At 36.5% G+C, this 24,465-nt stretch overlaps 1 protein-coding gene across 12 annotated transcripts in view; it reads left to right on the top strand.

Moving 5' to 3' along the window:
- PER2 (period circadian regulator 2) overlaps positions 1-24,246 on the top strand; it is a 47,239-nt gene extending 22,993 nt beyond the window's left edge. For all 12 annotated transcript variants that reach the window (XM_080605174.1, XM_080605173.1, XM_080605178.1 and 9 more), the window contains 18 exons: positions 522-723; positions 2,237-2,288; positions 3,527-3,669; positions 4,012-4,090; positions 6,741-6,847; positions 7,314-7,467; positions 7,838-7,946; positions 8,326-8,457; positions 9,805-9,898; positions 10,572-10,728; positions 10,812-10,930; positions 12,522-12,695; positions 12,949-13,209; positions 14,638-15,488; positions 17,958-18,144; positions 18,679-18,871; positions 20,648-20,798; positions 21,797-24,246. In XM_080605174.1, the coding sequence (XP_080461300.1) occupies positions 522-723; positions 2,237-2,288; positions 3,527-3,669; positions 4,012-4,090; positions 6,741-6,847; positions 7,314-7,467; positions 7,838-7,946; positions 8,326-8,457; positions 9,805-9,898; positions 10,572-10,728; positions 10,812-10,930; positions 12,522-12,695; positions 12,949-13,209; positions 14,638-15,488; positions 17,958-18,144; positions 18,679-18,871; positions 20,648-20,798; positions 21,797-21,946 (3,315 nt within the window). In that variant the 3' untranslated portion in view covers positions 21,947-24,246. The remainder of the gene's footprint in view (positions 1-521; positions 724-2,236; positions 2,289-3,526; positions 3,670-4,011; positions 4,091-6,740; positions 6,848-7,313; positions 7,468-7,837; positions 7,947-8,325; positions 8,458-9,804; positions 9,899-10,571; positions 10,729-10,811; positions 10,931-12,521; positions 12,696-12,948; positions 13,210-14,637; positions 15,489-17,957; positions 18,145-18,678; positions 18,872-20,647; positions 20,799-21,796) is intronic.
- Positions 24,247-24,465: the final 219 nt, after the last annotated feature.

The raw sequence follows: 24,465 nt of genomic DNA, 5'->3' as shown, positions 1-24,465 counted from the left end.
AGTGGCATAGAGCACTTTTCATTGAATGCATTGAATGGATAAAATAAGGTTACACCTTTTCTCAAAACAGCTAAATTTCATGGGTGTAAAATATGCCTGTGACGCTTTCTTGAAACCAAAATGTGTAGTTTTAAAGTTGAAAGCTCTTCATTTCTTAATTTGTAAATTCTGCATCATAAAATATTAGGAAACAATGGCATATTGGTTTAGGGCATGTAACCTGAGAAGATTCTAGTGTATTAATCTTACTGCATAGTTCAAAAACCGTGCTGTATGCATCTGTTTCACAAGGACATTAAATTTATTTTACTGCCCCCTAAACAGATGTGATTTAACTCTCTTTATTCTGTTTCCTTAATATTTTCTTTGAACTTAATGCTTTTATCTTGGTATCTTGTTTTATCTTGTTGTCTAAGCAATGTATTATTTAGCCATGTATTATTTAGCAATGTATTATTTATTATTATGGATTGAAGAATGTGTTGTTTTTTCAACTGTCTAAATTTGAGACTTCTTTTTAGGATATGTTTGCTGTAGCTGTTTCTATGATTACTGGGAAAATTGTCTACATCTCTGATCAAGCTGCTTCTATTCTTCGCTGTAAGAGAGGTTATTTTAAAAATGCCAAATTTGTGGAGTTCCTGGCACCTCAGGATGTCAGTGTTTTCTATACTTCTACTACCCCATACAGATTGCCATCTTGGAATATTTGCAATAGAGCCGGTGAGTGGTCTCAACAGCAGATAGTTCTCTGACCTTCCTTCAGTCATGCAGATGCAAATCCTTAAACTGATTTTTGTAATATCCTTTCATCCTTCTCCATCACTTCATGGGAGTACAATACACATTACTAGAACATCTCTGAACAGTATGAGGTGTATAACATGCTTTTATGAATTGCCAAAGCTTGTCTGTTGGCTAAAAGTTTTTTGATTGCCACTGTTCATTGGTTTCTGGGGCCCCTTTTATCCAACTGATGATTGAAAGCAAAGAAGGTATTCATGCTGAAAGTGGATTTGTTTTCAACATTTTCTTGCAATCAAGTGACCATAATTTAAAAAAACATTCTCCTTAGATCTAAGGAGCAAAATATCTGTCTTTCTACTATAAAATATGTATGATTTGAATACTGTACGCCTTGATTACTGTGTAGGAAGATGTACTTCAGCTAACGTCACTGCAGTAACCAAGTGTAACTGTATGTCTATTCTTTTAGCCGTAGGAAAAAGGATGTCAGGCATGCTGATAGTGAAGGATTAGACCTCTTAGGGCACTTGATATTTATTTGTGTGAGGGTTGTTTTACTTGTGCAGTAGCAGCTGTTGGGAATTGAGAAATAGCTGCCAAATATTTTTAAGCAAACACTTGGAATTCAAAGTCTGCTCTGAATATTTGAAATTCCAATCCCTGTATACTAAGTCTATAAAGTTAAGACAGAGTGAACCATATTCAACTTGAAAAACAGTTAACAATAAATATATACCACGTACATTAAACAGGGCAGAAAAGACCTTGTGAAGTCTCTAGTCCGTCAGGTTCAAAAAAGATTCAGTTGTGAACTTTGACCATGTGATCCTCCTTGTGCATGTTACTTAGTTATGCAATCTATTTTTCCTGAAACATTTTTCTCTAGTTTTATTATGTTTATTATAGATTCGTATCTCAAAAATGCAGTAAGCAAAACTATATACTTGATTCCATGTACTGGCAGCCTTAGCTAGTGTTCAGAAGTATTGCATACTGAGGCCTTTGAAAGACCAGCGCTTGGCTACTCTTGAAAAGGAGGGAAATAAGCTTGATAGGGGAGGGGAGGAAGGCTTTGCTTAAAATAAATAAAATTAAGTTTGGGTTTTGCTGGTGGGTGGGGGCTATGCAGAGGGAGGTTGGCAAAAGTATTTGATCCTTCAGCTGTCCTCTCTAGGAAAGAGGTCTCGTTTGGGGGGTCCTGGAGAATCAAACTTTTTCAATCAGTGGTGTAAGTTAGTGAAAAAGTTGACAAGTAAACAGTTCAAACTGGAGAACTGTGTAGATATGCTTTTGGCAGAAGTCTTAATAAGCAAGCAGCTGTGACTCACACACCAGCCTCAGAAAAGCATAAAATCAAAAAAAAAAACAGGCTTTGGGGGACTTAAAAATTTTTTCAGACTAGATTGCTTTTAATCCTGTTGGGGAAGAATTACTGTTTTAAATGTCATAACTTCATAGTAATTTGTTATAAAATGTTTAATATTTCTAGAGTCTTCCACCCAGGATTGCATGGAAGAGAAATCTTTTTTCTGTCGCATCAGGTAAAACAGTACTATAATGAGACTTAGCGTTATGCTATGAAACTGCGTTACAAAAGTATTTGACTTTTATAAGAATCATATGTTGTGCAAGTTTTGTATTTTTCCATAATGTGACCATAGGTAAAACACATGCTTGTCCTCTAGTCATTTAACTTCCAGAAGCTACTCAGGAAACTGCAAAGTGCTTGCAGGAAGTTGCATCTTAGAAGTTAATCAGTCTGAATATTGACCTTTACACTGTGAATGGAGCTGATATGATATCTCACAGGCGCAGAAAGTCTTTACTTCAAGTTAAACTATTCTGTTCAGCATGTGCCACAGGTCCTCTTTCATTGTAGAAGACTAATGGCAGATCTTGAATTTATCTCAAATGTCCAGTATAGGTAGATGTATGAGAGTAACTTGGTCTGTCTTTTTTGCTGTCACTACATGCTATATAGTTCTTCTTTTTTTTCCTTCTTGCTGCATGTTGCCTCTCTGGTAGCATTTCTGGAAAGAGAAATTGTGGGTCCTGTTAGTTACTTCTGGAGTAAATAAATGCTTATAATTAAGATATGAGCATAGTTTTAAATTAGAATGTTCGACTCCAGAGAGTTGGATTGGATGTATTGTAAAGGTTCTGCTGGTGTTACTGTAGACTTTCTTCTAATTAAAGTTGATTCCAAAAGCTTTAGCTTTGTAAAGCTGTGCTGTTACAACCTTATTACTTATATATATATATATATATGTCACTGTGTAAATGGTTATTTTTGCTGTTAGGCTTTGTATTGTTGGTAAGTCAGCAACTGTTCTTATAGGTAAGAACCTCTGAGACTGTTGTTTAAAATCAAAATAAATATTGAGTAAAAGGTGGTCTCTCTTAACGGAGGTGATATAGCAGTCTTCATAAAAATAAAACTATAGAGCCATCCCTTTGGAGGGTAAAATGGGATTTAATACCAGATTAAGATTAGTGGATCAATAAAACAACTTTATCATTAAGAAGGGTTTTTTCTCTTTATCAAACTTCCACATGTGGGTCTTATTTCAATCAGGAAAGAGGACAATTCTTTATTGTAGTTGGTATGCAAAGGATGCCATCAGAATTAGGTTCTCATCTACTGAAAATTAAGGAAGCTAAATTTTTGGGTGCCGTTTTAGGAGCTATCATGCAGTCTTTTTGTCATTAAGAAAATTACAGTAGATAAATAAAAAGTGAGATGAATCTGTTGAAATAATCAACTCTGTTCAATTATTAGTGCAGGGAAGGAGCGTGAAAACGAGATTTGCTATCACCCGTTTCGGATGACTCCTTACCTTATCAAAGTACAAGATCCAGAAGTAGCAGAAGACCAGCTTTGCTGTGTGTTGCTTGCAGAAAAAGTGCATTCTGGTTACGAAGGTAATCCTTTCAGTGGACAAAGAGTAATTTGGTTTCATGAAATTAAGAACTGTTCCCGTTTTACTACAGGAATTTCTGTGCAGTTTGTCAGTTTAACACAACTGAATTTCAGTTTAAGAAAGCTAACTTGCATGAGTACTGTCAGTGATCTCAAGTTTTATTCAAGTGCAAGATAGCTGGTTTGGTTCTCTGCCCTTGCTGATAGTCTGTGAGATAGCAAGCTGCTTTCCTACGTGCTCTTATGCAAACTTTTAGACTTCACTCAGCATTTAATTGAAATTTGCAGCTTGAACTACTGTATGTATGCAAAAAATACTTTTTAATCTGCTTTTTTTCTTTCAGCACCCAGAATTCCTCCTGACAAAAGAATTTTTACAACTACACACACACCAACCTGTTTGTTCCAGGATGTAGACGAGAGGTAAATTACTAAATACTATTTTTCACATGTAGTGATAAGCAACCTGTCCAGTAACTTTTCAGGTTACTGTACAGGGATTAATAACTGGGTTAAAATTTTGTGTAACTACTGATAAGTTGTGTAACTCAGGAAAGGTGCATCTCCCAGTTTTCATTAGGACCACACTGTAATGTGTTTTCACACTTGAAGTGGAAAACTGTTTGCCTGCTAACAACTTGTTCTTCTGTTTTACTTCTGTCTGGGGCAAACCTGGATATAAATTCAGTCAGTGAAACCCACTGCCAGGAATACTCCTATGCCAGCAAGCATGACCCATCTGAGACTTCTATTTTTATTTAAGTCTGATCAAGCTATTAGCAAACAATATTCTGCTGTCACTTTCTGCTGGCCAAGGTACAGTTAGAGGTGTGTCTTTTAAATATAACATTAGAACATTAGATCATGTTAAAACATCCTGTGTTCAGAGATGAAATTGTTCAGATTCTGCTGGCTGAAGGTTTCATGTTACATTGACAGTCATGGAAGCTGATTAGAGTTAGTGCATATGAAACTACCCATGTTTCAGAGCAGAGCCAAGTAAGGTGCCTGTGATATCAAGGCATAAAAAGAGGTTCAGGAACTAAGGTGCAGACCAGGCTTTCCCTGAGTCTTTGGGACTGCTTTTGCCTATGACCTGTCAGAGGATGTTTAGGTGATGGAAATTTGAGGTCTATGAAAAGAACAGAAGATATTCCTTCAAAAAGAGTTGGGGACATAGGCTAAATAGGAGTCATTATTATAAAGCTCTTAAGGACAGGGTTGTACTTTGAAATATCGTAATACTTTGAAGGACTTTGAGAATTAGCTTGTTACTGAGCTGAAAATGGAGGCTTCCTTTTCCTGCTATTTTCTTTCCCTTGTTTTACTTCAGATTGTATTCGTGATGGTTTTTGATACATGATGGATTTTAATTTTTTTCTCCTTAGTAAAAACTAAGTTGGCTACAATAATAGTATCTGAATTCTGAGATAAATCCCTCATTCCTAGAAGCTACTGGATCATTCTTTAGCTTCCTCTTCATCTGACAAGCAAGCCCAGCTCAATCTCTCTAATTATAGGTCTTACAATCTAGATCCTTGACTCTTCCACTGACCTTCATATTGGTCTAAAAACATGTTGTTTTTTCTGCATTAAAGTGACTGAATTTGCTTCTTTATAACTAAAGCAATAAATAAAAGTTTAAAATTTGATGCCCTAAGAGAGTAAGTGCTCTCTGTTCCAGCACAGGTTTTCATAAAACAGGTAGCAAAGAATGGGAACAAAGCAAAGAAGAGAGAACAACAACAAAAACATGTTTACTTCTTTTTACAACTTTATTTGAGGAAGTCCTTTCTAACTGAAGTCATTCTGAGTTGATAGGTATTTTCAACTCCTTTAGCCGTATAACTTTTTTTTTGCTGCTTTGACCTTGGCAGTGTTTTTTAATTGTCATTGTTTCAGAATGGTAGTATTTGGTATGAGCTGTCATGCCAGTTCCAGCTTTTTGAAGTTGTTGCTGTAGATCATTCACAAGCTTTTAAGACTTATTACTGAAGCAATTAGTTAACTAACAAGGCATAAGTTGCTCTTCTTGTTTTTCTCTGAATATCTCAGCCTCTTTACCAGAAGGGTATGTCATCTCTTTTGTGGAACTGATCTAATTTCAGTGGGTTTGAAAGTGCAGTGTCGAAGGCATTTGTTCCATAATGTTTGTGAGTTCCAATACAACGCAGTTTTGTGTCTGTTGTGCACTAGGGTTAAGTTCTTCATTAAAGGCATTCAGATAGCTGAGCATTGTACTGCTCCCCAGGCCTTCTTCAGCAACTGGGGCAGGGGAAGGGTATACATCACTTTGAGTTTACAAAGTGACTTGGTGTGTGGCAGCTTCTTAAATGTTACTGAGTAGTAGTGACTTGATGTATTTTATATTTACCAAAGCGTATTTTTGGAGGTTAGCTTTCAGGATAAGGTACAAAATGACATTTGTGAACTTTCATTCTTTTTCCTTAATGCTTTAAATGATCGCTTAAGGTGATTTCATCACATAAACTAGTTCCTCATGTCATTAGAAGAGGTTACTGTGCAGGAATTCAGAAATTACTTTTATTTTTTTTATTCTAATTAATAATCTTGCTTCTTTGCAGCTCCTTTGAGTTAAACTCTTAACCTGCCTGTGAGAAAGTTTTCTTGATCCCTAGTCAGCTACCGGTTGCTAGTTTAGCTACAGAAATCCTGTGTGAACCTTAGCATTGGCTTGCAGCCCGTAGATCAGGGCTGTTTGCTTTCATGAGAGTTGTATAAGATTAAACTTTATTAATGCTTTTTTAAATTCAGGGTACTCATCCTGTAGAGCCTAGGCAGCATAAGAAAATACAGGAGAACTGCTGTAGCAGATTTCTAAACGCTTTGCTCAGTAATACTACAAAACAACCAAAACAAAACACAATGCCTTGCTCAAAGAGGGGTACTGCTGTTAAGCTGGTACTGGTATGGCACCCCAAATTTAAATTTAAAATTCATTCTTTTTCTAGGAAAAAGCAAGTAAAACTTAATTTTTTAAGTGCTTTCATTTGAAGTATACTTTTATTCTGCTTGATTTAATTAAAAAAAATCTTTGTTTTTCTTTCCCCAGAGCGGTACCTCTATTGGGATACCTACCTCAGGACTTAATAGGAACACCAGTCTTGGTGCATCTTCACCCAAATGACAGACCCTTAATGCTAGCAATTCACAAGAAAAGTATGTGGTCTCTTTTCTGTGGCAAAAATACTTTATTTCTAAAAGTAAATAGTAACAGCTACGAAGACCTCAGCAAGTAGGAGGTGAAAAAAATTTCTGCAAGTAATTAAATATTGAAGTATTCCTTTACTCTACAACTTGATTCTTAATGTAAATTGATGAAAGTAAGAAATCACTCGATTTCATGTTTGGTGAAAATGAGGTGAAGCATGTCTGCTGTAAACAAATTGACTGCTTGAATATTTCATACATAAACAAAATTGTGCTGAGAATGCAATGATAGAATTTGTCATATTTTAAATGGTAGTCTGTGTTATTTTGTAAATAGAGAAGAAAGACATTCAGGGCAAGTTACTTTGTTAATCTATGGAAATGTACAGCTCTCTCTTCAATCATTGTGACAACTCTGAATTATTAAGTAGAACAGTGTAAATATTAAACTGACTTTTTAAATCATTCATTACAGTTCTTCAGTATGGAGGACAGCCTTTTGACTATTCACCAATCAGGTTTTGCACTAGAAATGGAGATTATATAACCATGGACACTAGCTGGTCCAGTTTCATCAATCCTTGGAGTCGAAAAGTTTCATTTATCATTGGAAGACACAAAGTTAGGACGTAAGTCAATAAACAGTTGTTTTTAAATTTTCTTTTTCCTTGGAATCATAAGGTGATTCTTAAAAGGATTTAAGGGATTTACAGGGTGAGGGGGCAGGAATAATGCAAATTGTTTCCTTTTTACATTTGTTTGGTGATACAGTAACTGCTTTAAGCAAAGGAAATTTGACATACTTCAAACTTGGTCAGTACTGTCAAGAGTTGCTTAAGGAGAGTTGTACACAAAGTGAGTAAGGATTTGTGTTGTGAGATTCAAACATCATAGGCAGAATATATAGAGATCCTTATATAGTGATGGTAAATTGAAGGTGTGCTCTGCAACTGAAGTACTTGAGTTTGTAATGGACTGGCCTATGTTTGGTTTACACAGGGGTCCCTTAAATGAAGATGTCTTTGCTGCTCCCAACTATACAGAGGACAGAATCCTTCACCCTAGTGTTCAGGAAATCACAGAGCAAATATATCGGCTGCTATTGCAGGTACAGCATCTGCTTTAATGACACTTCTGATTTCCCACTGAAGGGAATTTACCTTCGTGTGAATTTTGTATAGCTATGTTCTACTGTACTGGGATTTGTCTGCAATCCTGGAAATTATTTATACTCATGATTACCAGACATGACTTACTGAAGTGTGTTAAAGCTCCTGTTGGTGTTTTATGGATTTCATGCAGCTATGGAGTCTTCACACAGAAAACAAACAAATACCCCACAAAACTCCCCACCCCCAAAAAAATCCTTGTTCATCTCACATAGAATTATTGGTAACAATTTCATTTGTGTTGAAAGCCAGTGTGCAGGGGTGTGTGTGTGTGTGTATATACACGCACACACACATACATACTGTTCTTTTTAACAGCCTGTACACAACAGCGGATCAAGTGGCTATGGAAGTCTAGGTAGCAATGGCTCACATGAGCACTTAATGAGTGTGGCATCCTCCAGTGACAGCACAGGAAATAATAATGAAGACACTCAAAAGGATAAAACGGTAGGTTTTACTTTTTTATTCAAGTATGAGATACAAAACTTCTAAGTGGCTTTCTAACTTTTTTTAGCATAACTCTCTCAAATTAGAGATGAGAGGAGGTGTAAGGAGAAAGTCGTCATTTGTTTATTTCCAACAGAAAGCTTTTTCCATATTAAACATTACTGGTATAGATAAAGTCTCAGCGTACTGAAGCACAGTTGTAGGTATAAAAGTGTGTATAAAAAATTTAAACCTGGGCAGTGTGTTAACATTCTAATACCTATTTTATGTTATATGCTTGTTTCTGGGAAAAACAACTGGCTATTTGAAAACAATTTCTTTTGGGAGGTGAAAGTCTGTACCTCTTGTTTTCCCAAGAGAAACTACAAAGATAAAATGCACTAGTAATGGTTTTATGCTGCAAAAATGTCAAATAATATAGAATGAAAATTTTTTTTTTGCTTAACATTTAACTTTACAGGTCATTGTTTCATCCAGTTGACAGTGAGATGTAGCTTTTTTAAATTTCATTAGTCTGAACAAAACAGCAGAGTTAAATTTGTGCCTACATTTATCAGAACTATTCCATAGGCAAAGTAAACACTGAATGTGGATGCAGCCAAAGGAACTGCACTATCTTCTAAAGTCTTTTTGGCATTTGTTAGTCTTCCCAAATGCTGTTTGATTTCTGAAAGCTAATTTTTTCCTTTACTTAATTATATTGTTCATAGGCTGAATCTCCTGAACTTGATTTATGTTTCTGTGATCAGGCATGGCAGACTACTGTGCTTGCCAAGGTGGTCACTGTTTCTGGCTTTCAGTTCTTAAACACTAGCATCTTGAGGAGGTGAAGCTTCTGGAATTTTTGTTTCGCAGATGAATTGCTACATTTCAGAGCTTTGTAGAAAAAGAGGCCTCCTATTTTGAGGGGAATAGATACTTATCTCTCCCTTACTATTTCTACAGATAGTTACAACTACTCTAGCATAATATTGTAACATCCTGTCAGTGCCTGATTAAACTTCTAGCGCAAGAAGTTGCATCTTTGCATCAATATTTTATATACCGAGTGATACTGTTTTCTTCTGAAGTCTTACTTGTACTGTTTCTTTATATTGTCCTGTCAAAATCATTCAACCATATGAAACAAAATACAGGGTAATTCTATATAAGAAACTATTTTACATTTTTGCTCTCTCTAGTTCCTAAAATTCCGCTTATGCACAATAAAATCCTATACATCAGGATTTCTCCCATGATCAGACTAACTGTAAAGTAGAAGTTAACTAAGGTTAGATTTTGCCTTACTGAGGAATTGCTATTCTTGAAACAATTTCATAATAACTGTTTTTAATGACCTGCTTTCAGATTGGTCAAGATGCCCGGAAGGTCAAAAATAAAGGACAACGTATTTTCACCGACAATAAAACAAAACTGGAACATAAGAGAGAGTCTTTTGCAGGTAAGACACTAGCAAGTTAACTAAGTGTTAGTTTATTGCGATAGTATGTGGTGTAATGTGAGAGTAGGGGCTTTTCTAACTTCACTCTAATGAGATTTAATTGATAAAAGTGCTGGGTTTATGTATTATATTGTCCTTAGTCTCTGTACTGTGTTCTGGAAAACATGCGACCCAGCTGTTGTTTTGAAGTACCTTAACTGTAGCTCCTCTTGTCCTAGTAGTCAAATATGTTTTTTCTGTTAGGTAGAGGAAAAAGTTATGGATGTTGTCTTCCCTTTTTGTACGTAACTTCAGGAATTAAGTTGATAAATGAAAACCTTCCTGATCAGATTTAAATCTTGTAAACATGAACAATAACTGTTTTGCACTAGTGTTGACCTCATACTGAGTGTGTTTCATCTATGATGATCTCTATTCTTCTGTATCCATTGTGTCTGTTCCCTTTCGATCCATCAGCTGAACTAAACTTCACACCTCTAAGAATCTGTAAGAACAGGGAGGGTATTTACACAATGTTAATCTACTAGGTGACAAACTTCTTACTGCTTTACAGTGGTTAAGTTCTGACTTAGTAAAAGTTCTCATTTATATGTATTTCTTACTGTTTTACTGATGTTCTAGGGGAAATTCCAAGGATTAATGCTGTGATTGCATAATAACTATCTCTTAACAGAAAAACAAAGTGGTCCTGGTGGTCAGGTGAAAGATGTGATAGGAAAGGATACTACAGTCACAGCTGCTCCTAAAAATGTGGCTACTGAAGAATTGGCTTGGAAAGAACAACCTGTATATTCTTATCAACAGATTAGCTGTTTGGACAGTGTCATCAGGTAAGGAACCACTGTGTAAATTACCAATTGATCTGTAGACTTAAGACCTGCATATCTAATATTGCTAAATCCTTTTATTTTAGATACTTGGAGAGTTGTAATGTGCCTGGTACAGCAAAAAGAAAATGTGAACCTTCTTCAAGTGTGCATTCTGGTGTTCATGAACAAAAAGCAGCTGTTAATGCTATACAACCCTTGGGAGGTATCTCTACATTACAACTTCAATTTTTTGCTAGCAGCCAGTTGAATGTTACTTCTTGTCAAAATAATGACAGGTGTAGCTTAGGGATGACCTTATAGCCATTTTCTTAACATTACATGTTGATAATCTAACTTTAATGTTAAAAGTTTTCCCTAGAATTAAAATACTTAGTTAATTGAATATCACGTCTGACTGTAGATGTAGTAAGCCTGTTCATACTATACAAAATACAGCAGGATTTGCAGTTTTAGGGCTTGAATCATTACCACATGTGAAAACATCATTTCACAGTCAGTACTTCTAGGAACAACCAGCTGAAGACCCTGTCTGCTGATTAATTGCAGGAAGAATTCTGTTTTTTTTAAATGTGCATATTTCACTTCTGTTTCTTCTCTGTGGGCATTTTTAAAAAGAGATAAAAGGGGTAAAATGCTATTCTCAGTGCTCTGTGAGGTGTAAGAACTCATTTGAAAGGAATTGTCCACCCATGGAATAACAATGGGGATTACTGAGGATAGGTACCTACAGAGTCTGCTGAAAAAAACGTAAGTTCATTTGTTAGGATTTAGTTATAACATTTGATATGGTCCATGTCTGGATGGGGAGCTAAAGTGGAAAAGGCAACTGGTTGGTTAGTACAAGAATTGTGAGATTAGAAGTACACATAAACAAGGTACTTGCTGATTTAGCCTCCTCATTATATGAGGCTGAAAGGGGCTGACTAGTAGAGTTTCTTAAAAATTGGTCTTGGGAATTATTTTATCAATATTTCCTTTTGATAAGCTTGAAGAAAAATTCTAACGTAGTTTTTAGAATACAGTTGGAAGATATACTCGGTATACAGAGGAACAAAGTATCCTTTAGAAGGAATTGGAGGGCCTTGAAGTAGAGAGGAAGAAGTAGTGGAACTCGCATCATGCAGTTAAGAACACAGTTTCTGCTGTCATCTGGAGTCTTTGCAGCCCTACTTGGTAGGAAAGGATGTAGGTTCACTAGCTTCTTGGTGTGCTGATGATTGCAAATGACCAAGTCACTAGCATACTCTAGTCAAGAAAAAGGCAAACTTTAGGTCTTACAATGTAAGTTACACTCAGTATTTGTACTAAAGAAGGAAAGTTTTGATGCTGTTTTTGAGGCATTGGTATGATGTGCTGGATTACTGTTTATAGTTTTCAGGTGAGAAAACTTAAGTAGGCAGATGTTCAGAGCAAAGCCTAGCATCTGCCAGCTAATTACCAGGTAATGAGAGATTAGTATAGAACAAGATGGGAGCTGGGAGGGACTTAATCTTGGGCTGGAGGAGACTTGAAACTTCCAAAGTCATACCATCAGAGATGGATAAAGCCCAGGAAAGATCAAGAAGTCCTTCACTGACAAGATTTGGTTTGTCTGTGTGAAAGTAGAGGATTGGATTTGGTTGCTCAGAAGTCATCCTATTCCTAAAACATTCTCGGCGGATTCTGTGAAATCAAGTAAAATGCTCATTTTGTGTTTTGTCAAGCACAGTTCAGTCTCAGCTGTTCTGCAGCTGTAGCAACATATTACTTATTTTCAATGTATAACTATATGTATTTTTTTTCTTTTTAAATAGGTCCTACTGTGTTGAAGACATCTGGCAAATCAAGTAGTCCCCCAGTAGTTGGTGCTCACTTAACTTCTTTGGCTTTACCTGGCAAGCCTGAAAGCGTTGTATCACTCACAAGTCAGTGCAGCTACAGTAGCACCATTGTTCATGTTGGAGACAAGAAAACACAACCTGAATTAGGTATGATTTCTGCTAATATGTCATCTCCAAAAAGGTGATTGCTCGTAAGTTTGAACTTCAAACGCCGGAACACGTAGAACCTACTTGTGACTTGCGTTTTCTTATATCTAAGATGTTCTTAGGGAAATTGAATAAACAGAAACAGAATTTGTATCTTAAACTTACTGAGAAATTAGTACAGATTATAATAGCTTAAAGTGAATTTCCAGAGCTTTTCTTTATTGTGATTGTTTTTTCCCTTCTGTTTCTGTAGAAATGATAGAAGATGGTCCGAGTGGAGCAGAACTCTTAGATAGCCAACTTCTTGCACCTCCATCCAGCTCCGTGCATGTAAATCAGGAAAAGGAGTCATTTAAAAAACTGGGACTTACAAAGGAAGTCCTTGCAGTGCATACACAAAAAGAAGAGCAGAGCTTTTTGAACAAGTTCAAAGAAGTAAAGAGATTTAATATTTTTCAGTCCCACTGCAATTACTACTTACAAGATAAACCCAAAGGACGGCCTGCTGAACGTGGTATGGCAATACTTCTCACGATTAAAAAGTAGCCTTTATATAGGCAGTGAATCCTGTTGAGATGATGCTTGCATTTTTAGCTGTATTGTGGAACCACAGGGAATAGTGACAGTTCCATGCTATGTTTAAGTCCATAGAGAAATTCTGGTGACAGTCTTGCTTTGAAGATTATATTAGAAGCTATGTTCTGCTCTTAACTTAGGCTTCAGTAACTTATGTTTAGTTATCTATTCATTATATTACTGCTGTTATGCATTTACTTTCAAGGGACAAAAAAGACACACTTTAGAATGTTTTCCTTCCTGTGTTTGTGCTTGTATTTATTCTCTTGCCACTCATTTCCTTCTACCTTTCTATCTTTTGTTGTTTTTTTTCCAGCCTCTTTGGTTTACATCCAGTTTCTCCTGGTGCAATATCATGTCATAGGTGAAACAGGCTGGTTGGTTGCAATTAAGCTAATAATGCGATCAGCGGCAGATGGAAATGGAACAGCCTAGCTGTAATAGTGAGACTAGTTTTGTCAGGGCTAGGAACTCGGGATGGCATTTTTAGAAGAGCTTGGTACTGACCTGACTTTGTTTCCATTTCAGTCCTGACTTGGAACTGAAGTCAGATACTGCTGAGCATTTGTTTGTTTTTGTCTTTTTTCCTCCCCCATGATTCTTTTCTTATCTTTGTTTTGATATAAATAGTTATGCAAGTCCTTGACATAGGAAACCTTCTCTGGAACAACTTAGTCCCGTGTTCTTTATTCTTGCTAAACTTTCAGACGGTCTAAGTAAGCTTTAGACAAACTTAAAGCTTGTGCAGCTTTTAGATATTTAAATATTTAGATATAAAAGATATTTTATGGATTTCCTCATCTCTGTAATGAGAGAACTGACAGTCTTCACCTAGGGAAGAGTTGCTTGGTGCAGACTTCTAAAATAAGGTTGGTTCCGTGCTTTTCTTCCTAAGGTTTGTAAAGGTAGCATGTTCTTTCCCCTTAGAAAAATATTTTCTGTGTGTACTTTCTCTTCTGTGCTGCTTTTTCGTCACCTTCTTAGTTACAGACCTGTGTGACCGTAACTCTCTAGAAGTGCTTTCAGTTCTCTTCTGCTGCTTTCATTGAATTGCTGAAGTGATTGGAGTGGCTCCTTTGTATTGATTGGGTGACACATTTGAGCCTCAACTGATGCACTGCTATTCTTTTTCTCTTTTTATTTCCCCCATGGTGTGTCAGCATGGTTTACCTTGCCCAGTGTGCTCAGCTCTTGTGCTAGAGGTAAAAGAGTGAGCCTGATCTGTTCCCATATCCTTCCATTTGGGTAAGCTAAGTCCAGAACTACAAAGAACTACAATTTTGAGCAACTTTTTGGGGTGCCAAGCCACAGAGAATCTTTAAGATTTCCAGTGGGACACTTCCTGATGCAGGCTTTTTTCCTTCAGGTGGCCGTGGACAAAGAAATGGCACTTCTGGAATGGATCAGCCTTGGAAGAAAAGCGGAAAAAACAGGAAGTCAAAACGCATTAAACCACAGGAATCTTCAGACAGTACAACTTCTGGAACTAAATTTCCCCATCGGTTTCCTCTTCAAGGCTTAAATACTACTGCTTGGTCACCATCAGACACTTCACAAGCAAGCTATTCAGCCATGTCTTTTCCCACCGTTATGCCTGCATATCCCCTTCCTGTTTTTCCAGCATCAGGGACTGTGCCACCAGCTCCTGAGACTTCGCTCTCTAGTTTTAATCAGTTGCCAGACTCTGGAAATACTTGCCCTATGCAACCATCCCAGTTCTCTGCCCCCCTCATGACACCCGTCGTAGCTCTTGTGCTCCCCAACTACGTCTACCCAGAGATGAACAGTAGCTTACCTCAAACGCTTTACCACAGCCAAGCCAACTTTCCTACCCCATCTCCTTTCTCTTCACAGACAGTATTTCCAGCACAGACACCATTCAGTACTCCCAGCCCGTTCCCGCAACAGGCGTTTTTTCCAACGCAGCCATTCCATTATAATGCACCAGCAGAAAGCGAAAAGGTTCCTGCTCCAGAGACACGAAATGAGCCATCCCGTTCTTGCACTCCACAGTCAGTGGGTGCTCAAGACCAGGCTTCTCCACCTTTATTCCAGTCAAGGTGTAGTTCTCCTCTGAATCTTCTGCAACTAGAGGAAACCACAAAAACTGTGGAAAGTGGAGCTCCTGCGGGTTTGCATGGAGCTTTAAATGAGGAAGGAGCCATAGGCAGCAAAATTGGGACAACTGATGACTGCAGTGGAAAGGGATCCCTACCAGTAAGTATGCTTATGGTGGGTTTTGTTTTCTTCTTTCAAAGTCTTGGTACTCTGAACATATCTGAGGTTGTTAATATGTACAGATGCCTAAAAATGATTCTTTTTTCCTTCTGCTGTTTCCTTGTCTCTGGTACATTGTTTTCAAAACTATCACTTTGTGGTCCTTATTTTTTAATGATAGTAATCAGTCTATCAGATGGACTCGCAATTGTAGTTAGTAAGCTTGAATTTCAGCAGATTGAATTAAGTGAGATCCAATCATTAGAATAATGTTAACCTTTAAAAATTAAAACAATGTTGTTTTCCTAAAGTTACACGAGAAACTTGGAAATGAATCCTTAAATAGTTATTTTTTACTAGGAATACAAATATGCCAATTGGAAGTCATTTGAAATATTATTTGAAATATACTTCAAATCATTTGTGCACTTAATTTTTTTTAGTGTTTAACAAAGTTTTGGGCTAGTGAATTTGTGTGAAGGGGGGAAATGATCCGTAACTGGTTTTGAAAGAAGCTAATGTAAATAAAATCACCTCTTTGTTTACAAGCAACTAGGTAAAGTAAAGAACCAATGAATTGTTGCTTGCAGATATTAGTAATTCCTTTGTTTTACCTAGGGTTCTAAAGCTGCACTAAGCTATTCGGTAACGTCAGCTTTTTTCCTGTCTTGTTTAAATTTTATGGATCAGTTTAACATAGTCATATGGAAACCTCAGATGGAGTACTGTCTGTAAAGGTTTCTATAATGGTGATGGTGTGGACTAATTAATTAGTGTTGTCTAAAGATTCCACAGGGTATCTTTTTAATGAAGTCACTGGGATGCAACTGAAACCTTTTGGAGTGCCTCCTTCCTCCCTTCTGCTTTTCTGCTTGTGGTTTACAGCTGTTCACTGCACGTGATAACGTAGTTACAGAGTAGAACTTGGTTCACTGCTGATAAAGGAAAGCAGGTGTTGGAAGGCTTTATTTATAGGCATGCCTGAGATCTAAACTGCAGCAATTAGTCAAAAGCATCATTAGTGTTGATGCTAACAGCTGATTAGATGACTTTGCTGTGTAGTCTGAATCATAAGCATGTACCTACACTAGAAATTGTAAAGGAGAAAGAAGGAAAAACTTATGAACGTGCTTGTCCCCCCCCCTCCCCTCCCCCCCCAAAAGAACATTCACGTCTTCCATTTAGATCTCTGCGTTTAACTTCTTTCTGTGGTTGGTTTCTAGATGATTTATTTTACCTAATATTCTTGATATTGATTCTTAATGGGGATGAATAGCGGGAGAACAGAGAAATGGAGTTTGTGTTTTCCAGTGGAACTTCCGAACTTGATTTACAGAGCATAAAAACTTACTACTTTCTGTTATTGAGTGCTTGCTGTATCATGATTTTCAGAACAAATATTTTTTTAAATGAAAACAATGTTTTGTATCATACAAATCATGCAAACGCCATTTTCTGAGAAATTTCTCAGTGATATATGCATCCAGTGCCTTATTGTGGACTAAAGTATTCTGTTTGCTATACGACATCTCTGAAAGCTTAGAGGTAAGCACTTCTGACTCGTGCTTTGGTAACGAAGTGCATCTGTGACAGTCTGTAGTTTACAGCATGCTCTCAGATGCCACTACTGGATTAAAAGAAGCTTGGTAACAAAATAATACTAATAATTTTGGTGGCACATTCTTTTGCCTTTCCTTGAAAGGCTAGTTCCCATTCTTTAGAAACCTGGAAAGTGTTACTTTCTTAATTTCTTATCACTTGAACATGAGGGCAAGACAGACATTTGGTCAGGAAAGCATTAAGGATATAGCTGAAGCTAGTTCTCACTGCTGGTATGTATTTTGCTAAATTCTTTGTCAACATTAACTTTGAATATTCCATAAAAGTGGGGTAATATGTGGGTATTCCATAAAATTGCGGTAAGTGGGGCAGTGCTGTAACTGCTTGCTTAAAAAAAAAAAAAAACAACATCACTATAGTTGATGCTCTTTCCCTTAAACATACAAATTGTCTTAGGAAGCTTGCATCTGGGAACAACTACCTTTTCATGATGTATTGAGAGTAATAAGTGAAGGACTGTTCATGCAAATATTTGAGGTAATTATTGTAGGAGCAACCAACTGCTAGTATGTCTTAGCGGATTTGGCTGAATTTTGAGTAGTCCAGGACAGTAGGGGCTGTCAAAACTGAGTACCAGATGCCTTCCTTATTAAACAGTGAGTTTTCATTTTTTAAAGAGAAATTGTATTGAAATATCTATCTTCTGGAAGGGACCACATGTCAGCCAACCAGTCCCCTTCATTATTCCTCAGTTGGTCTTGGCATACGTTACTGATTGGTGTCTGTCTTTGAATAACTAAACATATGAGATTGCGAAGTGTATTCATACTAAATGTAAGCAATTAGCAATTAAACAGCCTTAATTTTCTTTGCTTTTTGTGTTTGTTTCCCTCCATTTCCTGTCACCAGGCTGAATCTCCAATGGATGCTCAAAATAGTGATGCACTCTCCATGTCCAGTGTCCTGCTTGACATTTTACTTCAAGAAGATGCATGTTCAGGCACTGGCTCAGCTTCGTCAGGGAGCGGTGTGTCTGCAGCTGCTGAATCTCTAGGGTCTGGTTCTAATGGCTGTGACATGTCAGGGAGCAGAACAGGTAACGCTGGCAGTGAATACTCCTGGCATTTTAGAAGAGTTGGGGCATGATGCACTACAAACATAACTTGAACACTGAGTGCTTTATGGGAAAAATCTTTCCTGTCTGTAATCCTCATTGCACAATTTATTCCTGATTTCTTTTATCACATCACGTGATAGTTTTTCTACTATGCTTGGTTTACAGTATAAAACTTCTGAAGTTCTTGTGTATGTAAAATAGCTGGTAAAATTTTGCATAGGTATGCATATGGAATAATGAAGGGAAACATATTCCTTGGCGTTTCACTTCAGACTTTTTTAGTTTAAATTAATTATTCTATTGTGATTTAAGAGAGATTTAGCTTGAAAATTCATGTCTTAAAAACAAAGCAGTTACCTAAGGGGGAAGGGGAGTTTCGTCTGTTTAAAAATGAAATAAAATGATTGTTATATTTAGACTTTTAGTTCTCTTTAACCTCCTTTAGCTTGGAAAATATTCAAACAATCCATGTATTTGAAAACTTATAACGAAGCTTTAAAATTATTTTTAAAGGTAGTAGTGAAACTAGTCATACCAGCAAATACTTCGGGAGTATTGACTCTTCAGAAAATCATCATAAAACAAAAATGAAGGCAGAAATGGAAGAAAGTGAGCACTTCATTAAGTATGTCCTTCAGGATCCTATATGGCTTTTGATGGCAAACACAGATGACACTGTTATGATGACTTACCAGATACCTTCTCGGTAATTCTCATGCTGTAGTACTTCACGAAATGCTTATGTGTACAAGATATGAATTACTGTCTCAAAAGAAGAAAATTTGTTTTAATGTTTAGCTTGGTGTCAAGAAGAATTCTTGCTTCCTTTATATCTTCTGCATGCTACACAATATATGCTGAAAAAGAATTATTTGATTAGGCCCATATGTAGGTGTATATGTATTTATTTTAGGTCTGTTACCTAAGTTGAAATTAGCCATATATATATATATCTAAGTTCATGCGTAGTTAGTGATTTGTAATTACTGCCTAGAAATCCTTGAAGTTAGATCAACAGATTCGGGCAACCATACTTATATCTAATGAGAGTCAGTAGCGAGGAAGATCAGAACTCGGTGTTGTCCTTGGAATGTCGCATTCAGTGGCATGCTGTTTTCTCTGCCTTGTGGTGGTGTTTTTTTTTGTTGTTGTTGTTCGGTGGCATTACCCCACTCCCCAAGTTGTTGTCTTCCACATATTCATTCTTCTATTCATTCTGTTCTATATTGCCATTCAAATAAGATAAGGAAGTAGAAGGTAAAAATTGGAAGATTCCTAGCAGAAAACATTTTGTAAAATATTTTTCAGTGTTTCAATAGAAAAGAGCAGATACGGGAGGGACAAGTTCACAGGTTTTTTTAATCTAGTTTATATTTCTTGGAAGCAGCGAATGGTATTTTGAAAGGAATAGAAAGCTTCAGTAAAGACAAGCCTTTTGGAAGGGGGGAAAAACAGTTTTCAAAACACAAAAGCATAGGAATGATCAGGGAAGACAGAAAACACATCTTAAGAACTTGAGAATTTTGCTCTGGGTTTAAAAGTACCTTGGCATTACCCAGTTTTTGTAGCCTGAGGAGTTGACAACTACAGTTGGGAATTTCAGTGGATTGTAAGAGTAGCAAAACCTTGCAAAGAATAAATAGTGCCTGTATAAAACAGGATGCTGAGATGAGAAGAGTTAAGTTGTCACAGCATGATGGCCAAGAACAGATGAGAGGAGCCAGCTTGTTCTTAGGTGTGCCGTAAGGAAAAGAATTAACATTGGGTTTCTTGGAATCTTTCTGTAGTCATCTCTTACAGACGTGTACAGCTTGTAAATGTTTGGTGTGGGTTGTCTTTTGTTTTTAAGTTTCTTAGTCAAGGTGGGGCACTGGGGGTGGGGGGTGGGGGTCGAGGACTTTGTCTGCTGACAGAGCGGTGTTTTCTAAATCTCTTCCTCTGTCCTAAACTGTAATCTGTTCTTGATGGCCTTCTTAAACATACCTTATTTCTTTGGTTCTGGTATCTCATGTATTTAGTATCTGTTTTGGGTTGTCATCCCAGTGGAGGGGAACTTGGAACATACTGCAGCAGAGGGAAACTGGGGTTCTTTGTTTCACAGAATCGTCTAGGTTGGAAGAGACCTCCAAGATCATCTAGTCCAACCTCAGCCCTAACACTAACAGGTCCTACACTAAACCATATCACTAAGGGCTACATCTAAACGTCTTTTAAAGACTGGTGATGCTGCCTGAATAGTTCTAAGAAAGCTGTTTTCAGTGGGATTTGGAAAGACAGTGAGCCAGCAGAGATACATTAAAGTTGTCTGCAAGTGTAGAAGGCTGCTGAAATAATCACATTTAATTTTGTTCCAATATAAGATCCGTAAGCTTAACATTCCAGAACAAAATAGTCTTTAAAAATGTTAGTATTTGTTTAACCTTATATAGGCATAAAGCCCAGAAACTGTTCAAGCTCAATTTCTAAATATATTTCATTTCAGAGATTTGGAAACAGTTTTAAAAGAAGATAAGCAGAAATTAAAGCAAATGCAGAAACTACAGCCAAAATTTACAGAAGAACAGAAAAGAGAGCTCATTGAAGTTCATCCGTGGATACAACAAGGTGGACTGCCAAAAACTGTTGCTAATTCCGTAAGTTTAAAAGAGTTGGTTTGTTTTGTGTGTATAACAACGCTTAAATTATTAGCTGCCTGTGTTAGTTTTCCATTCCTGTTGCTGCAAAAGCTTGGTCAGTTATGCTGGGAAACAGTTTATTTCAGACTTCCATGCAGTGGCTTCAGGCTTGATTTAATTTATCACGGGTCTTTTTTCCAATGGGAAAGCTGATGTAGTGGTGAATACAGTGTAAGAGATGTCCTTGCTATTTTTAGCTTTCTTGTATCTAGTTGCAATTTTGTATGAAATAAGACTTCTGGCTTCACTGATTTTAAAAAAGAAAAACCTCATACGACTTGAAAAACAAACTTCTATTTTGTTTAGAGAAACTCACGCTTTCTTCTTTCTAACTTAAGCTTTCTTAAAAGTATGCAGTGAATGGGAATACAGTGTTCCTCTTTTGTATTAAAATTTTCCTGCAGGATCAACTCTTGTCTTGATTGTATGATAAGTTAGTTAATGGCTTGGAAAACAAAATGGCATCCTTTCAGTTTTATTGGCTATCTATGAATTTCACTTTATGTACAAATGACTGACTGCATTCCGCTTCCATAAGCTGTGCATCACTTGTAGCTTTTTTTCCCCTGCTCAGCTATCAAATGCAGAGGCTCTTTTTGCTCATAGGCGTTTCAAAAGTCAGTGTAACAGAACTGCAGTGAAATCCTAGCAGTGCAACTAATGTGGACGAATTATTACAGTGTTGGCAATCAAATGTAGGAGAATGTGATTTGTAGTGCACATAAAATGTCAGCATTGTAAATGATCTGTGGCATAACTGCTTACAGTAGAGTTCTCAAGTATCTATATTGATTTACTACAAGTTATAAAATGATTGTGTGGGAGAAGTTGGGAATGGTATACACCTGGTGTAGCACAGATTTAAAGGTTCCCTTGGAATCAGGGATCACATACAGATGGACTAGTGTTTAGAAAAGCTTTTTTTCTTTGACTTATTAATGTTTATATTTTTTTAGGAATGTATTTTTTGTGAGGACAATATACAGAGCAATTTTTATACATCATATGAAGAAGAAATCCACGAAATGGACCTTAATGAAATGATTGAAGACAGTGGGGAAAACAACTTGGTTTCTCTGAGTCAAGTCAGTGAAGAACAAACATAGCCTTTGAGCCTGTTGCTTTTAAAGCGGCTTCAAAATTATGGTGATGATCCATAAAAGTTTTAATCTTGTTTCCAGCAAGATGAATCTGGTTCGTAAAACAAATGTGTTTTTCTTGCTCTAAGAGTCATTTGTGAAAGAATCTCTTTTTAAATGGTGGCAATCTCTTCCCAGTAAGGACATTGTTGAAGATGGTATAGCTTTTCTTTAAAAAAAAAAAAAGACTCATATTTTGCACTTATATGCCTCAAGTATTTCTTTATGAACTATAAAAGCTTTCATTGATGCCTACTGAGTGGGTCAATGAGTACTGAAAATCCCTTTGCGAACATCCAGTTCTTCAAATCTCCTTTGGGTAATGATTCAGCATTATACGTTGTTCTAGGCATTTTGCTTAGTGGCTCTTTAGCATTGCTCTTAATATCTGAAGTGGTCCAGCATACTAGAAGAAATAACCTTCCAGAAAATCAGTTCGCACTTTTCCCTTCTCGTACCAGTTGATTCATCATCGTCTTTGTTTCCTGTAGTTTTGACTATAGGAACACTTTTTGTCTCAGAGGAATGTTAAACTAATTTCGTAAAGTGATCTTCGGTTAAAATATTTACATGGATATGTAAGAAAGTATAGGTGAGTGCTGACTACTCTGTAGCCTTTCGTTAAATGGACACTGCGATCCTATGAACTGATTATTATCCTGAAGCATCATTTCTGACAATTCATACATGGGAAATCTTTAAGCATAAAGATTTAAAAACTGAGACCACAGAGTTTAACTGCCTATGCTCCTGTGACTGTTAGACAAAACTTGGCATAACTTGTACCTTTCTTTTTGATTTGTTCCATCAGGAGGTTGGCCATGGCTTTTTTTTGTTTGGCTAAACAAACATACATGAAACTTGCACATGGCAAGGAAGGATTAGACATTTTCATAATTGGAAGATAATTCTTATAAAAAGAGATTGTGAGAATGCCATTGACTTTCATCATATTTGAATTGCATAATCTAAAACTTGGTGTGGCTGGAATCCTTTGCTGTCAAGGGTTTAATTTTAATGCCTCTGAGATTGTATCAACTTGAATATATTCGCTTTGTGTTCTTGCACTGTTTGTACATGTTGGATGTGGGAAGAGAACAAAAAGTAACTTAATATTGGTTAGTTAAAGGACATTTAGTTGCACCACTGCTAGATGTCAGCTTGTAGGTCTTGGAGGTGAAAAATATGGAGAAATTCAATTAACTTTCGATATGTTTGTCTTAAACTATTTTTCATGGAATGTGTTTCATATTTTTTGTTTTAATTAGCATAACATTTCATTGAAATTTAAGGTTATTTTCATTCTATAAAAATAGTCCACTTTTTGTACAAAGAGGAATGAAGGTTGATCTGACACCACCAAAAACATGCAGAAGCAACTGGTATTTGCTTAGTGGAAGAAATGTGTAAAGGAATTCGTTATTAATTGGACAGTGTCATAAAGAAATTTGCAAAGGAGGCAGGTTCTTCAGTTAGCAGAGTGTGAACTTGTGAAACAAGTAGAATTACAACTTAAAGTATCTTAAATGTAGTGTGAAACACTACCCAGTATGATCTGATTCCTGTCTTTAATAGTTCAGCAAGGTCAAACTTTACTATTTGTAAATATAAACTGAATGAGAAACTTTGAAAAATGTTGTAGTTCAAGTCCATTGTATTAAATGTTTTAATCATAAATGGAACAGTGCAGCTATACCAGCATATTACATATTCCTTTTTTGTTACAAGTAAACACAATTTTAATTGGACCAGGGTTTGGGAAAAATAAAAGCTTTATATAAAGGAGAGCATCATAATTAAATTATTTTCAGGGACTTCTCAACCACTTTGTGAACTTTGCTTTAGCATGCTTTTTTTTCTGGCTGTGTTTTTTTGTTGTTTTGTTACTTTTTTTGTTCTCATTTCTTTTTGTTAATGACCATCTTGTAACCATAACTTAGTGAAAGGAAGAGAAAAGTATATTTAGAGCATTTTGTGGATGTGCTTACTTACGGACTTAATCTTGCATCCTTAAAGTGTTTGCATTTACAGGGTGGTATTAAATATTTTCCTGTAACTTTAAATCTACATGCCTCCATTTATAGATAAGATTCTGAAGCTGTAATTTTTCCAAACTGTTGTAAGATGATTTACTTGTGATGACACTTTGTCAACATGTCAACAATGTTTTCTGTACACTGTGCAATATATTTTGGTTTTGCCACTTGTGACTAATTTTTATGACTTTGCTTTTTAGAAAACTGGTAAATAAAACAGATATATTTTTAGTTGCCTTTCTGTTTCTTGAGCCTTCTACTCCATGTAAGAAGCAAAAATACATATATTGCTGCAAGTACGTGAAGTGGCATTTCAAAGAAGAACTTTTAAGCTGTGAAGATAGTTGTGGCTCACTATCCTGAAGTAAAACTGTTGCCAGCTTGTCTGACTTGTAAGTTTAGTTATGAAGTGCAAGTCTTTATGTTGACTAGTCATTCTGAAAACGTGCA

The sequence above is a fragment of the Anser brachyrhynchus genome (genome assembly GCF_964034855.1).
Source record: "Anser brachyrhynchus genome assembly, chromosome: 9".
In the NCBI taxonomy this organism is placed as follows: Eukaryota; Metazoa; Chordata; class Aves; order Anseriformes; family Anatidae; genus Anser; species Anser brachyrhynchus.
Note: the sequence above shows the minus strand (reverse complement) of the source record. Positions and strands in the feature narration are given on the sequence as shown.